At 28.3% G+C, this 18,051-nt stretch overlaps 1 protein-coding gene across 1 annotated transcript in view; it reads left to right on the forward strand.

The window, feature by feature from the left end:
• The window catches only part of LOC129966074 (nephrin-like), a 679,668-nt gene that overhangs the window by 642,316 nt on the left and 19,301 nt on the right, over nucleotides 1-18,051 (forward strand). Inside the window, exons 21-22 of the mRNA XM_056080443.1 lie at nucleotides 2,193-2,328; nucleotides 14,438-14,563. Of these exons, the coding sequence (XP_055936418.1) occupies nucleotides 2,193-2,328; nucleotides 14,438-14,526 (225 nt within the window). The 3' untranslated portion in view covers nucleotides 14,527-14,563. The remainder of the gene's footprint in view (nucleotides 1-2,192; nucleotides 2,329-14,437; nucleotides 14,564-18,051) is intronic.

Raw genomic sequence — 18,051 nt, forward strand, 5'->3', positions numbered from 1 at the left:
TTTTCTAATGTCATTTAAAGAATTTGAGAATCATTTAGAGATAGTAAAATATCATATTTTGATTTAACTATGTATTATGCAAAGTTAGACTTTAAAATATTAATTGAACTAATCTAATGATCTTTTACATCCGAACATTTCTTAACCGGAGCGCGTTACCATGCATACAGAGTTGCGTTGTCGTGGACAGGAAATTCTTCCAGAAGTGAGCATTTTTCGGGTGATTTTATTCCCCTGCATTTGGAATATTGATTCAAAATTAAATTTCCATATTATTGATTGAATATTGATTCACTGTCTTTGATTGCATCTGTTGTCAATATCTTTTCCTTATTTTTAGTAAAAATGTTTAAAGCAAATGAGCAAAGATAATGCTTGCTCAACTTCATGTTAGACATTTTTGAGAAATTGTGTTCCTATTTCTAATATTTTCAAAGATATTAGAAATAAATTTTCTAATAATTTCAAAAAACACTCAAATTAAAGAAATGTCTGTAAGATTGTAATCCAAATTTAAGTTAATTTATAATAATATTATCGATGGAGGACAAAAATATATATTTAGGCATTTGGATTTTATTTATCATTCATTCATGTCAAAGGCGTTTGGATTTTATTTATTATTAATTCATTTATTTATATGTATGAGCCAAGTACGTATCTTGCTATTTTCTTTTATATATCTTTATTTATATTTTATTTAGCTTCACTTATATTTTTTATTGGGAGCGAAGCATTGGAATTGCTTCTTATATATAAGTGGTTTTTTCCATTTGTATTTCTTAGCTATCTTTTCATTATGAAATATATGGAAGAAATACAACATTTATATCAAAGTTACAAAAAATCTCTTATAGCAAAAAAATTAGACAATGCAGTCGCTGATTGACAGCATCATAATTCATACTTACTAGACCGTGGAAATGAAGCTAAGTGAGAGAGATATTTCAGTTGCAACATTTCTTCGTTGATGAATCGGTATTCATCGAGCATTGGTATTTATTGTGGTTTTCTGTTTTCTGTTGTATATTTTAGTTCTATGTATTTTTGTCTTTTAATTGAAGGTAATGGACATCATATTTGATTAATTTATTTTAGTGAATACAAATTTGATAGTTTAAAAAAATGAAAAAAAAATATTTTTGACATCTTCTGTTTAAATTTATTTAGAGTAAATAACATTTCCAAATATTAATAAGAAACTAAAATATTGTATATGAAATACCATTTATTTTCGACTGTGAAATTTTTATAAATGTATTTCAATAATTATACATTTGAATTTTTGAGATCATTAAATCCAATTTCTTACTCAATTTATTTTCATTATTTGATACTAAAAAAATTAAATTCTTAGTATTTGTGTTTTTTGCTTTTTACCTAATTTATTAATAAGCATTTTTTTCTTTTTGTATTACAATTTGTTTTAATTTTACTTCCATTTCACACGTTAATGAAAATTTACACGCTTGCTGCTCAAAATAATAAAAAAAATGAGTGAGAGAATATTTTTTCCAGTGGATTCACATTCTTGGAAAATAAACTTATTATGTTAATTTATTTTTGTCCTTAATCGCCTTTATAATTTTATAAATGCCATTGCTATAATTCAATTTATAATTAAAATATTAAATGGCGTTTCTATTAATAGAGTGCTAAGTAATGTTCTTTTGGGAATCATAAATATAATGATAGATTTTAGAAAATTTTGAATTGCTTAAAACAGTGAAAATATTAAATAAGACATGAGACAAATGTAGAAATATAACGACAAATTTATTTTAATGAAAATATTGTTATTTTTTGAATGTTTCTCTTAAAAATATGCAAAATATTAAAAGAATTATTCATTTTTAGTCAGAAAGAACAGGTAACACATTTTGTAGCTAAAAATAAGGACAGAAATCTTATCCTGCTATGATTCCAATGGCTGAAATAAAAATATACTGAAAACGTCAAAATATTCTTTATTATTTATAAGAACAGATCAGAATATGTACACCCGCTTGTGGTCAAAATGAATGAAGCATATATCTTATCATGCAATCATCTAAACAAAAGAAATAATGAAATAATTTCCTTCTTTTCAATCCAAGCCCCTCATTTCAAAAAGATATTTTGAAGTAATGTGAAAACATGACGTAAAAATTAATAAGATTTTCAGTTAGCAGTATGTGTTTTCTTTTCAACAGGATTCTGGAGAGCCTTGTACGTCTCCACAGTCTGATAGTCCAGAGAGCCCCAGATACAACTCCACGCCCTCCGGATCAACAGGCTCATGTCTCAGTGTATACCACGAGAAAACATCCATTCGCTCGCTCGCAGGAGGTAAAATAGTATTATTTTCAATTCAATTATATAAGGGTTTCAAAGTATGTTGCAGTTAGTCACTTTCCCACATTTATCAAATTATTTTCATAAAAATGCAGAATGGTAGAATTGCTTTTATTTGATATATGAGGACTGTTTCTTTTTTCAAGCTCATATGGATCCTGATAAAAGTAGGAAAAAAAAGTGTTGTTACCAAAAAGACACAAAAATGACTACTTTGCAACATAATCACCCTAAAGATTCCGGCATTTGCCATATTGGTTAATTAGATTTTGTATTCTTTCCTCCAAAAATATTGCCGCTTTTGATGGGAGATGGTCTTTAACGCTTAATGTTAATATGAAACTTTTTGGGTATTCTTCAACGAGAAGAACACAGCACAGTGTTATCTAAATATTAAATACTGTCTAAAAATTCCCCAAGTCGCAATTCCGATATGCTGGTCAGCCAGCTGATTGAACAGGATAAGGAACACCCATGGAGTGATCAACTCGCTGAATAAGACTTTCTGTGTCAACAGATTTGCGTCATTGTAACTCTTTATCTAGAATGCATCTTATAGCTAAATGATATTCTCACCTGAACTAAAGAGTTAGCTAAGAAAACTGGCCAAAGTTTACAGACTAAGAGGAAATTCAATGAAGTCTTGAGACCTATCAAACGACGTTCTTTGCTGATGGAAATACGATTCCTCGATAAGACAAAAGCTTGAATTTACGGCGATTATGTCGTGAAGTAACCATGTTTGTAACTAGCTTTTGGTAATGGATTCTTAATTAATTTGTTATTTACTCATGTTCTTTTCTTTAAAAAAATTATCTTATTTTCATAATATAATTTTTATTTCTTGGTGTAACTGATTAGATGTTTGATGCATAAAAACCTGTAATATTGCCCTCATCTAGAAGATCAATCTTTAAAACATCTATCGCAATTCACGATTTTGTTATCCCGACACTTTCAGTAATTTAAAGTATGTTTATATGAGGGATAAATATACTAAAATTAATTGACCCTAATCATAATTTGAGAGTTTGATAAAAACTATTTGGAGATTTAAAAGCTCGGTATATAATTCATGCTCATTATCGTTAAGGATTTATTTACTTTTTTGTGCATATAATGTTTACAGAAGACATGTTGACAGCCTATAAAAAATCTCAATGTTTTAGTCAATATATTTTTACTGTTATCACTATCTGCCTGACTGCGATCTTGATAATTCAAGAAACTGAAAAAAATAGACGAATGACGATTTGCTGTAGTATATGCAACTAAATTGCTGATATTTAATATTTATTTATTAATAATTATATAAAATTTTAAACAAAAGTCATCAGTATGAGAAATACATTGTTTTACCTATTCTATGTCATATGAAAGTGAGTTCAGAATCAGAATATGTTAGTCGAATTAAATTCGTATTAGTATAAATGTGTATGAAATTTTGCACTTATCCCTTCAAATGGTTGCATATATTATATATGAATGCCATTACTCATAAATATAACAGTGATAATCAATGAACTTTAATCTATGGCATATTTGACCGAAACTGTAAATTTGCACCAAATTCTATAACCAATCAATGGATTGAAGTTTGATTTTCTTCACTATAGTTTGAAACTGTAACCAAAATATATCAATAGTAAACATTATATATGGGAAAAGAGGTGTTTTTACCTTTGATTTAAATTCAAAATAGAAATGAAAACAAATGTCGATTAAAAAAAGAATAATTAATTGAAATTGAACTGATATTTACTTTGAAAAGTGTTTAAAATTTCATTGATAAAGGGTAAGTTTAGTTTAGTTATATTGATATTCCGTTTTAAAGCAATACTAGAACTATTTTGATGCGTACCTCGTAATTTTGAACAGCTGTCAGATGACGAGAACGACATCTAAGTTGGCAACCCCTTTCTAAACTGCCACACCACACCAGCGGGAGGACGTTGGTCCCGGACTTTTAACGGGCATCAGACCCGCTTACTGAACGGTTCTTTGGTGGAATCGGGGTTTGAACCTGTAACTCCTCGGGTTCCTTAGCCGAGGCCTTACCATCAGGCCACTGCGGCCCCATGTTGATAAAGGGAGAAGAAATATATTTCATAAAATCTGACATAGATAAATATTTTCTAGGATGCAATATAATTGCTTATAAATAAACTTTATTTCAGAAAATTAAAGTAATGGTAGAAAAAGAGAGAAAAATTAGAGAATGAAGATAAATATCAAAATCGCCTTGCATAAAATCCTTTTTCCTTTAAACTGAGTTTGATTATTTGCATATTTATTTATGCTCGTGGCAATATGATTCTGAAAATATAGGAAGACTTTCAGAATCTGTGATTCATTTATTGTCTGAAACACTGAATAATAATTTTTTACTATGCGGTTATTTAATTAGAAAATATTTATATTCCTATGATCATAAAAAAAAATAATGGCATACAACGCAAATTATAGTTCATCGAATATTTTCTACAGTTTTTTTTTTCACCAAGAAATATGTTAGAATTTCTAATTATGCTTTGAAATTCATTAAAACATGAAACATTTGCATTGCTGCGTTTAGCTTTGCCATAAGCCGAATTATATCAATACGGAATATGCTACAACTTAGTCATGACATTATAATGAAACACAGACTGCAGAATGGTATATTGCGGTTCTGATTATTACAGAACCGCGTAAGCTGAAGGTTTGATTACTGGGGCGTTAACTGCTCAGTCGAAATATCGTCGGAGGCCGACATACTACATGCATTCCATTAATGCACGAATTCAATTAGAGCATCAGGCGAGCTCAGGCACTGCATGAGCTGTTGTAAAGTAATTTACAGATGGTATAAAACCAATATTACGGTCCTGATAAGGCATTCCGTTGGACAAATTATATTCATAAATGATGAGATTTGGTGAATATAGATATTTCATTTGATGTTTGATTTACAATTACAGTTAATCTGGGGATGTAAAAATGCATATGATTTTTTCTTGATTTCTTATCAAAAATATTTTTTTCCCGCTTTCGATTCCGATTATATTGATTTAGGTCAGTAATAAAATCCATATATGATATGAATCTAAAAGCATTTAAAACATTTTTTCTGTTATAAATGCGCAAGAAATTTGAATACAACATTAGTTAAGGTTACATTTTCTACTAATATTTAACATTTTTTAAAATCACTAGTCACTTTAATAATCAGCTAGCTCTGGAATATCAATTGTTTTATTTATTATTAACTATTATATACATAATTTAATATCCATGATTATATCACAAAAATATTTTAAAGACTTAACTTGTTATGTTTATTGTATAACTGAACCATCCTCAAAGCGTCAAGTCCCATGACATCATAGCATTTGGAATATAGAAACGTAATATTGTCCAATTGATCTAAGTTTTGCAGCATACCTTTCAATTCACGTTCTTATTCACCAAATAAACTACACAGAAACCTTCTCAAATATATATCATAACATTAAATACTTGAAACTATGAGAAATGTTTTGGATTTCAATGCGACACTTTAATATATTATTAAAAATTAGGAAAACGTATTTTTTTAAAAATTACAAACATTCAGTAAGAATTAAAGCTTAAAAAAGTGATGTAATTAACAAAAATTTTTTTAATTTTCTAAATAGTATTAATATCGTTTTTGTTTCGGTATATTTTCTGTATTATCGCGGAAGAATACAAAATTTTACTTGCTTCTAGCGTATCTAAAGATTCAAAAAAGTATCGTCAACATTCCACAATCACATTTCCACTTAACCTTTTAAAACCTTTTGGTCTAAATGTTTGTCTTGAAGAGTGCCAAGACACACGCATCCATTTCTACTCATAATAAAGACGAAATATGTAACGTTTAATACTTCTGAGTAGAACGTCACAATCTTGCAAGCTCTCTGCAAAAGAAAGTGGAAATTAATTTGATGAATTTTAAAACATATTTTTGTTAAATTTGGGAAACAATTTTTAAAATATTTTTCTAAAAAATTAAATGTTTTTCATGTCTAAACAGCTTACTTTATCAAATATATTTTTAATGAAAAATAATCAAAGGTCTGGAAATTTAAGTTTTAATTTATCTAAATCGAAATTTTAAAAATAACTAAAAATAATTCCACTTCACTGTGAGAAGATATCAAGGTGAATCAATATATGATATTCGAAAACGAAATTATATTCAGTTTAAGACGTTAATGTTAAACTAAATTAAACAAATTGTGGATAAGGACAAAAACAGTAGATAAATTTTTCATAGAAAGCATTTTGTTTACAATATAAAGTAAGTTTCATTAAATTAATTTCTTTATAAGCCCTAAATAAAATGTTTCATAAGTGTTCAAATGAATTCAATAAACCTGCTAGTGCATCCCACTAATTAAAATACCAATAGCTATTAAAATTTATTAAATTATATAATATATATTATGTAATTTAATTAATTTCGTACAATAATTCAATTTCGCTAGTAAATATTTTAATAATGTTGAGTTTTCAAATTTTTAATTCAAAGTAATCAAAATGTTTGCAATAAATCTCCATCAATTTCTCATTTATTCATTTTTGTAGAGTTTAATATATATTAAAATGGTGGAATTATATTTTAATGCGTAAGAGATTAATGTTAAAATCCAGTCCGTAGCATTTTTCTAATGAAGTATTTCATTAGAATAATAACGTGCATTGCATATGATTATAGCGCGATACCTTAAAGGAAGTTTAAAAAGACAAGGAAACAAAAATATTTTTTTAAAAATTATCTATTACATTAAAGGCTATAATTTAATAAATGCAGCAGACATTAAATTTCTAAACGTATATTGTGAGCAGAAAATATATCCATCAGCGTTTTATTCAAAAGTTAATTAGAATAAGATTAAATGTAATTTGAACTTTTGTCTCATAACATGAGTTTAATGATATTACGAAATAATAAATTACCTTACAGTACATCTTAGCCCTCTTTCCAAAGAAAACTCATTCGTTTGGTATTTTCATTGAAAATAATTTAAAATACGTATAATAACTAAATCTGTAATGTAATTGATATTATTACTTGTATCAAATTCAAATTTCAAGTAATCTGCTCCTATTTAGACATATACAAATCAAGATTTAATCATCAAAAGATTCGGAAATAATAATGATACTTAGACTGCTTATTAATGACATTATTCCATATAAAAATACGTGTTCCCACGTGTGAGACGTATGGACACTAAGGTCAATATAATCGCACCGCTGTCTAGATGGCGTAGTCCATTGCCCAATGACAAATTTTAAGGTTCAGTTCCAATTCTATTGCCATATTTCCAACATTTAAGCAATTATTATCTGAACTACTCCAAAATTAAAACATAATTAGAAAACTACAGTGAACAAAATCTTCAATAATTTGTCATATACTTTCCAAAATTTAAAACAAAATTCCTTGTATCAAACTCATATGATTTAAAAGATTAAAGAATAATAAACCAACTCCTCCATTTTTCGAATTCAGTTTCTTAGGATTATTCTAATGCTCTAAATTCATAAAATACCTTGAAATGAATACCATATTTCTTCTGAAAAGAATACCCTCATTTCACATTTCCGATCAAAAGTCAATGAAAGTAAGTATAATTAACTATTTTTTTATCTAATTCTTAAATTCATCATCGTAATTCACTTAATACACCCGGGCGAATATAAAAACTTATCTATCAATCTGAGATCATACTGAATGCTCATTAAGACCATTTAAATAAATTTTTAAAATTTTCTTAATATATTGAAGATGAATATTGAAATTAATTTCACACACATAAAAACTTAAAACTACATTTTTTAGTTCAGTTTAAAAAAAAAATATTTTAGGGTATATTTTAAAGTTTAATAACTATGACTATTTAAATATTTGACTTCACTATGTTAAATACATTTTAAAATCGAATTAAATTTCAAATTAATCTGTTTGAAGCTTTCGATTTTGAAATATCTTTACTAATTTTCAGTATAGCATCATTTTGATGGATTTAATTGATATACGCACCCACATTGATTCAACGAATTAACAACTTGAACGATCGCATTTAATAAATAGGAGTAAAAGCATATTCATTTCAAAGTTTATCAAATAATTTATTGAATTAATCATAACAAATATCATTGTGTTTTACAGAATTTAAAATCTCAATTCATCTGATTTAAGCTGGCATCCTGTACCTTGCAATGAGTTTCGATTCCAATAAAAATTAAATTCGTGAGTGTAATTAATTAATTCACTTATTATTTAAATTAAGTTTATCATATCATGAGATAGTATATAGATGCAAAATGATTCATCCAGGAAGTAGATTAATCATTTTGATTTTATATATTATCTCATCTGATTAGTTCATGCAATAATATCATGCATCGCTATTCAATAGACAATAACTAAGCTTAATAAATCAATAAAAAGTTTTTGTAGGAACCTTCAATAAAGATAACCCAGTACTGTGGAGAGTTGCTCTCTTCCCATATAATTGCAATAATTCTGCAGCACAGCTAAAACGATCTCTCGCTCGGTTACAAAGTGCTCCCACTTTATTGGGATTAACATTAAAGCGTTCTGCAGCAACCCTCATAATGGTTAAATAGAAGAAGATTTAGCGTACATTAGCCGAACTTGGGGTTTTCTGGTAGCATCAAAAATAGCAATTTGTGTTCGTATATCATTTTGGCATTAGTTTCTCCTTATTAAACGAATTTGATTCGCATTCGCAGAAGAGTTGGAATTCATTTTGCCCAGCAACCGACTGCATTCCTTTTCCACTTTAATGAGAATGTAAATGACCCAGCTGATTAAGTAAATCATTTGGTTGTTTCAGACTCTGCATTAAAAGGACCCGCAAATGAGCTCCAAATGAGTTTATTGGAAGGAAACGGTGATTTTCCGCTTCCGATTTTTAGAAGCTATTGGATTTTGATTAAATATTTTCTTGCTTTCGCCAAGGCTGAGCCAGCGGCATTTTTCTCATTTTGGTTGTAAGTAGATGTGAAGTCGATGACACTTCGTTGTTAGGGTTAAAATAATTGCATTAACTTATGATGGCGTTGGTTCTTTTGTTGTTTTTTTCGGTTTCAAATACAGAAAAGCTTTATGGTATTATTTAATTACTGGCGAAAAATAATGGTCTAGTGAAATAGTTAACACCACTTGATAAATTATTGATAGTAACAAAGAAAGCAATGCTATTGTTGGAAGGCAGAAATATCAAAGAGAATGTTGAAAGCGTCAGTGTTAAAATATTTCTATTATGAGCAATCTGATGGGTTTACAATGGCATATATAAAAATATTTAAATTTGCTTCAGAGGGCTAAAAAATCTACAATCGTCTTTTGAATCAACTGCAATCTCAGCTCAATTGATGATTTTCTCTTAACTGCATATACTGCATATATGTAATAAATCTATGTAATTTTTAAAGGTAATTAAATTATTTACATTTTATAAGCATCTTCTTTTTCTGATGATTTTCTTTCAAAATTACATACTAACTAGGGAACGGGACAAAATTTTATCGATAACATATTATTAATTCTTTTATTAAAAGGATATTTATTCAATACTTATTAATTAATTTTCTAGTTAATATGATCATACAACATTAAGTCAATATTTTAATTAATACTGAAAGGGATAATTTGCCAAATTTTGTGTTTTTATTTTAATAATGAAATCCAGTCTTGCGTAGCTTTATAAATATTTCTACTACCCATTCTGGAAAAAAAACATTCCTGCTTATTTAAGACGTCGTTATCAACACTAGGAATTTAAAAAAATATTTAAGTCCCCCGTGATAATTTTTGCTTGACTATTTGAAATATGCTAATCAAAGTTATTATCTATCCTTTCATTTCACCAACAAACACCCTATTGTTTGAAAGTAATGCTGGAACACGCTTACGCCTACTAAGTATTTTATACAGGCTGCATGTATAGTAACTAGCACTCTGTTACTCTGTAATTATTCGTTGCGATTAAGTCACGGATAGGCAATTCGGTGTTGACCGTTGAGGAATGTAGAGTCAATGGTGTAGAGAGAAGGGTCAAGCGTACCCCCCCCCTCCTATCTTCACCTGAGGCAAAATATTTGTTTTGTCGCCATCTCCCCCCCCCTTTTTGTGAACTAAGATGAATAGAACTAAAATATGAATAGCTGAACTTTGGTTTTGAGAAGGGTCAGATGGGAAAAAGAAAAATGAAGATTGGCGACATCGAATTACGCCGAAATAAAATGTATAGGAGAAACTGTTAAGTGTCGAGGACGACTACGAAAATGAAAGCGAATCCGGTGAAAATAGAATAGAATGTTAGTATCATTGAGGCAGGTGTGGAAATTTTGAAGATGAGATATTAGATTATGATCACGATAAAATTGGACATTATTTAACAATAACACCAATTATTAATTTGTATCCCAGTCCCATAATTGTATAAATAATAATTCAGGATCCATATTTTATGAATCATAAATAATTATTTTCCACAAATGTCAAAAAAACCTCATCAAGATCGGATTAAAAACTCGTATATGTTTTCCATTGCCAAAAAAATTGCCTTGTTGTTTGAAAGTTGCCATCTAGTAACTCTTAGTTAATACAAGTCTGAGAATCCACTTTTTCCTTTAAAATTCCACAATCCTTTTTTCTTAAAAGTTCCTAATTTTGTTATCAATTCCAATTTCATCTTTACATAAGTTGTTTTAAGTTACACATTTTAAAAATCTCAAATGGTGAAGCGCTTGGTTGCAGATCGCTGTCTACGAAATTGGTTTCGCTATATCGCATATTAAAAAATGCACAATTTTTTTTAAAAAAATTAGAAAGCAAAATAGTAAATAAAAAGTCTTACAAAATAAAAATAATAAGGACAGGACAAATAACAGGACTGGACAATTTTTTTAAATTACAAAGCACAATTTTTGGAATTATAAAATTAATATTATATAAAACTTGTTAATGGTAATTATATTATTCAAATAATCCTCCAAAATTAATTTACAAATCACTTTATTTTAATAATTTCGATCACACGACCTTTATAATTAAACTATTTAATATACTTAAATACATTCATATTTTACATATTTAATGCAAAAATTAATTTTTGTTAAAATTATAATGACACACAATTCTTATACTATACCGCACCACTTGATTGGCTGCACTTGGTCCTTCGAGATTGATGATGACGACTACGAGATTGCTTTGAACATTCCGTATCACTGAAGTTGAGGGAGATGTCTCCAAGAGACTACCGAGCCTGAAGAGTTAGCACATAGTGGTGATGGGTGGTAGAATATGCAACGGTCGAATGCGTACAACCTTGTCGATACTGTATAAGAGAATACGTGGTAGAATGAGCATTGTGACCTTGGCCTTGGTAACTGACAATCGCTTAAAAAAACATGTCAATTATTTCAGGAGTCATTAAATTATTATTTTAAAACAACAAAAAAATCTAAACGATAAAAAAAAATTGCAAAAAAAAGCAAAAATATTAGAAGTAGATTATAGTTATTGTACATTAAATTCGTCAGCGTAAAATTTTAAAAGAACTGTAGAAAACAACGCAAACAGAAAGAAACTTGGCAGCACCGGAAAAGTAAAATTTTTGAATTTTAAGTTCGGATTAAAAGTTTCTTGCAAAACAATTTACTGCAAAAGATTAGATTGAAAGCAGCTGTTTGAACATTAAAAATTTGGGGGTATTCTTTCTCTTTTCTTAAAGTAAAAGTAAGCACAGTGGGGTTAAATTCAATCCAGTTATTTAGAAAGACATGTGGAATATATTTATTATATACATATGCTATTGTTGTTCTAAAACCCTCCACGCTTTTGCGCATGCGTTAGGATGGTTTTAATTTAGGATGGGTAAAATAGGGGAGACAGGAAAGATTACAGGAGCAGATGTTTACATTTAGCAATAAAAATTCCGAAAATACGGACATTCTCATGCTCTCCCTCAGTGAGATAGAATCGTCGAAAAGTGGTCATCTCAGGATACTGACACGAGCAATATGCACATTTAGCCACAATGACTTTTATTTACATTATGATAAAAGCACGAAGTTAAATAATTTACATAATACCACAAAAAGAATCTTAATATTCAGGGCTATTGTCCCTGTTTTTTTTTTCTTATTTTATCCTGCCTGGCCCTAATTGACTGTAAGTTTGAGGAGAATTACTTTGTTATTGTGTTAAAAAATGCCGAAGTGATTAAAATTCGAATTCCTCTATAAGTTTAAGTTGAAAATGTACAAAAAACTTACTTTTTATGTCTGAAACAGTTTTTACTTTCAGAAATTGTCACATTTATATTATTTATTATAACTATATTATCACCTAAAAAATAAACAATAGAAAATAGTGACACTGTGATATTTTAAACTTATTTTTAAAGTATTTACTGATATTTTTTACCTTAAAACTGCTGTTTTCCTCTTGTTGTATATATTAATAGCCCATTTTTTGTATAATTGTATAGCTTCAAAACAACCACCATATTTAGATATTTTTCAAAAATCGCTTATTAATAGCAATTCTCTCATTATGTAGCGGCTTAGCAAGTGTATTAATAAATCCACTGTAGAAATTTATAAAACTGTAGAGCAAAAAATTTGCACCTACAATCGTTATTTACATCTATGATTCAATTGATGTAAAACATTTAAATTTTATTGAGAACTAAAAATGTTTAATATAATTATTTTTCATAAAATAATTAAGTTTTCATCATTAATTTTCTTAAATAATTTTGCATTTGCTTACGCTCACTTAAGAATTAATACTATTCGAAATGAATACATTTTTATCTACTAAATTCCCTTTCATATGACACACCGACATTAAATCCTAATTATAAATTTATGACAAATACAATCGCCTTTAATTTTAGTTTCTTTGCATTAATTAACTTATAACTAAATAATCGAACAGATAAGATGATGATTTTGATTGTTGTAGAAAATCAAAATTGTAACTATTTAAGTAATTTAGAGCTTTAACTAAAAAACTAAGGAGTCGTGATTAGTTTAAAGGAGCTTCTTTTTTATGAAGATTGAAAATCTACACTAAACTTAAAAATGTATTTCATGCATTTCGCTTTTTTATATGATTTACCAAAGGATTGACCTTAATTAATTAAAATGTTATTTTTCTCCAAGATTAAAGAAAGAATATGATAGTAATTAAAATTTACTGGTTTTACTAATTGCTACAAAATAAGGTTAAGGATTGTATATGCCAGTAATTAAAATCTCCTAGCTAAACTAATTGTTAGAAAATATAAAGAAAAATCAAACGATTGTTGTAAATCTAATTAAAAGAAAAAAAATCTATCATAATGGCTTAGAGTAATTATCGGCGAAATTCTTTACGTGCTTTTTAAAACAGATTGCTTTAAGTTTAAATTTTTATTTTGTGCTTCATTATTTAAGGATTATGGATTTTTTTTTTCTGTCAAGCATTACCACAGATATATATATATATATTGCTTTACAGATAAAATGGTTTGACTTAAATATTATGTTAATCACCAAAGAAATTTTGTCGTGTCATAATTAAATGTTTGAGAATACCAAGGCTTATGTTTCATTATTTTATTTAGATTCTGAAGTTTCTTTCTAGTTGGCTGCATTGACGTTAAATCTTTCATATTTTGAGACATACTCTTTTTTTTCAGCAGTGGTATTAGTATTGATTTATTATATTTTTTCATTATTTATTTGTGAGATGATTTACTGCAATTTTTCATCTAAGATGCAGAGTCTGCAGCGGCTATGGTGAAACTTCACCCAATAATGGTGCTCAGGATAATGGCATTGGCATTGATTTGTATTGATTGATTGATTAATATTGATTACGATAGTGGTATAGGACATTGGTACAACGGTATTGGTATTGATTTGTATTGATCAGGATATTGACACAGCGGTATTGATATTGATTTGTATTGATCAGGATATTGGTGCAATGGTATTTTTATTGATTTATTCTTTTTATTTATTTGTAAGATGTCTTACCATTATTTTCCTCCATTTTTCGTCTAAGATGCAGAGTCTGCGGCGGCTATGGTGAAACTTCACCCAATAATGGTGCTCAGGATAGATGAAGATGCTTACAAATATACAGAATCATGATGCCGGTGCTTTTTGATTAGAGACGAAAGCCAATATGGTAAGTGATTCAATCATTCTGTTAATACTGTTTTAGAAAAACGATAGAATTGAATAAGAAATAATAGTAGTACACAAATGATAAAACAATAGATTTATCATTAAAACCTCTTCTGTCTAGATGTACTCTGCGTAACTTTGTTAGATTATCCGCCAAATTACATTCACTATGAATCTAGTTTCTTTGATGTTCTACTCTGGCGGTTTGGGTGGTTAGGCACCATTTCTATGAAGAAACATTTCAACGTTTCGTGCCATTACATAATATTCTGTTTCCGGTTAGATAATAAGACGAGTGCTTGAATAAAAACTCCCTCTCCAAGCTTTCTAGTAACACCAGGAAAAGACAACTGTCCCTCGATATCAAATTTGATTTGTAACATGTGCTCATACTCTACGATTTTCTGGTTGAATGTTTATTTTCAAATGATATTTTTTGGAAAGTCCTATGATTTTGTTTAATATTCAGAATATTTCACAATAGGGAGTATCAGCGAAACAATTTTCTGCAATTCAAAATTTGAAGGCAATAAAAAGTTATCACTATAGTTACATATTTATAAAATTTTTTAGTCAAAATGAAATGAAAAAAAATATTTAGGAATCCTGGTCAAAAGACGGAAATTTGTGTGAAAAATTTAGATTTACATTTAAAAAAGCATAAATAGAAATCAGAATATTAATTAACAGTATGAAAAGTCATATCTGTGTCATGATAAGTTTTCATATCCCTAATTAAGCGTAAAATTACTAATTTTTTTTGCAAAATGAGGGTTTATTTTTGAGGGCTTCATTTACTTTTAGTTTACTTTTTCGTATTAAAAAAATTATGGCACTTCAAAATTGAAGTGTATTTATAATGCGGCTACATCATCATAGTTACAACTTTCCATTGACTTCAAATTATAAAACGCTTTTCTTCATTAATTCTACTAAACCAATATCGTATGAATTGAATTCATTTTATTCTAATAGAATAAGGTTTTGAATCTTAAATTTGCATACTTAAGGTCCTTCCCCTCATCATATATTGATACTTAAAGAAGGGAGATGCATGTATTTGAAAGAGCTCAAATTCTGTTTGCGTGTGGTAAATAACATGTCGGATATTCAGTAGTGATATTAAGCAATTTTAGATAATTAGAAATAAACGCATTTAAAATAATTTATCATATTTGGTTATTAAGCTGAATTCGCTTAACTACAAACAGGATTGCTTGAGATCATCAATCATTAATTACAAAAGTAATAAGAGATATCCAAATTGCATCACTTCAACTGCTTCGTATGTCTCTAATGTGGAATAAAAAGAAAGTCAGTCCCCGTCTGAAGCCAGGGAATTTCTTAAGCGTTAGAAAGATTTTACGATCAATAAACCAATCAACTGAAACAAATCAGTGCTTTCCTGAGCGTTATTAGATTCGCAAGGAATTTTCTCTTTAGTTAAACTTTTGAATATCGAAAGTGCTTTAAGTAAAATTGACTTTAGCTGACGTAGGTTCAAAAACTTCATTAAGGAAAGAGAAAAAAAAATCGATATGAAAAGGAAGGAAGTTCATAATTTCTCTTACGTTCCATTTTGTTACATAGTGGAATATTTCTATTCTGTGGTATTTATAAGTGAGAATGTATTAGAAATATATTACATGTAGTGAAGTTATATGATGATGGTAGAGTCCGAAAGTATATTATGCCCCTAGTGCGCATTAATTTCATTATCTTATAACTTTAAACGAGCAATTCTTGTATATAAAAATGTATTTTGTTTAACTCTGAAATTGCTCTAACGATTTGTATTTATATTATATTATTATTTCATATTTAGATATATTTAGATTATTATATTAGATATATTTAGATTATTATATTAGATATATTTAGATAAGGTTTTTGTCTTAAGTTTACCTATATAGGCGACATTCCTAAAAAAGCGTGATTTTACACACACACACACAAAATTAACTAACAGTGCAGTTTAGTGGTCCGAACAACATGAATGACGCGTATTTTGCGTGTCCTCAGTCCGAGTCGCACTTTTTGCTTTATTTTTTATTTATGTATTAATATTTAATATTTTTGCTTTTCAAGTATATCTATGCATATGACTTTCCTAGAAATAAATGTGATTTTACACACAGAAAAATAAAACACTTTTTTAATAACTTACTATTAGAGCCTTTTCCTATCTGCTCTCAAGTTGACAATGTCATACAGCGTCATCTCGAAACCGATTTCACCATGGTAAAAATGAATGTAAGTAATGATATAAAACCGTAAAATGAATACTGTAACATAGTTAATATGTTATTCGAAATAATCTGCCAAGTGTTTTCATGATTTGTTTTTATTTAAATTACCAGTTTGTATGTAAGATTTTCAAATGCAATCAGTATCTGATTCGTATCCAAATATTTTATCAAAAAACTTGTCATCCAAGCTTGTCACTGATAACAAGATGTTGATAACATCGATTATCTCAATTCAAATAATTAGCATTAGACATAAAAAGGTTGCATAACATCAACTATCCCAATTAAACTAATTAACATTGGATATTAAGAATTTGTTTACCTCTTAAAAGAAAAAAAAATTTCATAGAGATATTAATTGGATCTTCGAGGAAAGGGAATCTACTGAGTTCAGACTTATTGTCACGATTTGTATGACTGTCGCATTTTTACCGTCACGGGGGCTTTAATCTTACATCTTCCCTCAATATGGAGTAAGCATATTTGTAATACGAATGATTGTGTGAGGTGCACTCTAAATGGATTCAATAATACGTGAATAATATTACATACTATATCAGTGAAATCTATGAAATATTCTTAATAATGATTTTGTTGTCAACATTTTCCAAGATAAATCTTCAACATTTTCCAAGAAAATGTTTTATTACATATTAAATTATTCGTTTGTTCATAATTGTTTGAAAAAGAGATAGTGAATTTAATTAAAAATCTGTCCCAGCCGGATAATGCAGAAAAAAAATCATTTTAAGTCGTATCATAAAAACTATTCATTATGTGAATATCTAGATAATTATATTCTTATAGATTTAGCGTAGAATAAATGCAACTAAAAAAAAAAAATCGAAAATAGGATTAAAACACTTGAGTTGTTGATAAATATGGATTTGACGCTGAAACTCCAGGTATCATTTAAGATCGAAGTGACTTACAAGCAAAATCTTGTTTAACATTGAATTAAGGCATTTAGTTTTATGATTTGAGAAAATAGATAATCGTAGGTCAAATATCCCAGTACTGATACGAAGTAAGAGAATAGAAAGTAGAGTCATTACTCGGGTATTATCTTTGCCGCATAATGACTTAAAAATTAAAAGGTCTATTTGAAAACAGTATTTATCTGTATTCAAAAACGGACATTAGTCTACGAAGCCAATCAAGTACAGACATTTCGATTTACAAAATTTATCTTAAGTTTGAAAATGCTATGAAATCCTTGATTGTCAAGACAAATTTGGGT

The sequence above is a fragment of the Argiope bruennichi genome, chromosome 4, assembly GCF_947563725.1.
Source record: "Argiope bruennichi chromosome 4, qqArgBrue1.1, whole genome shotgun sequence".
In the NCBI taxonomy this organism is placed as follows: domain Eukaryota; kingdom Metazoa; phylum Arthropoda; class Arachnida; order Araneae; family Araneidae; genus Argiope; species Argiope bruennichi.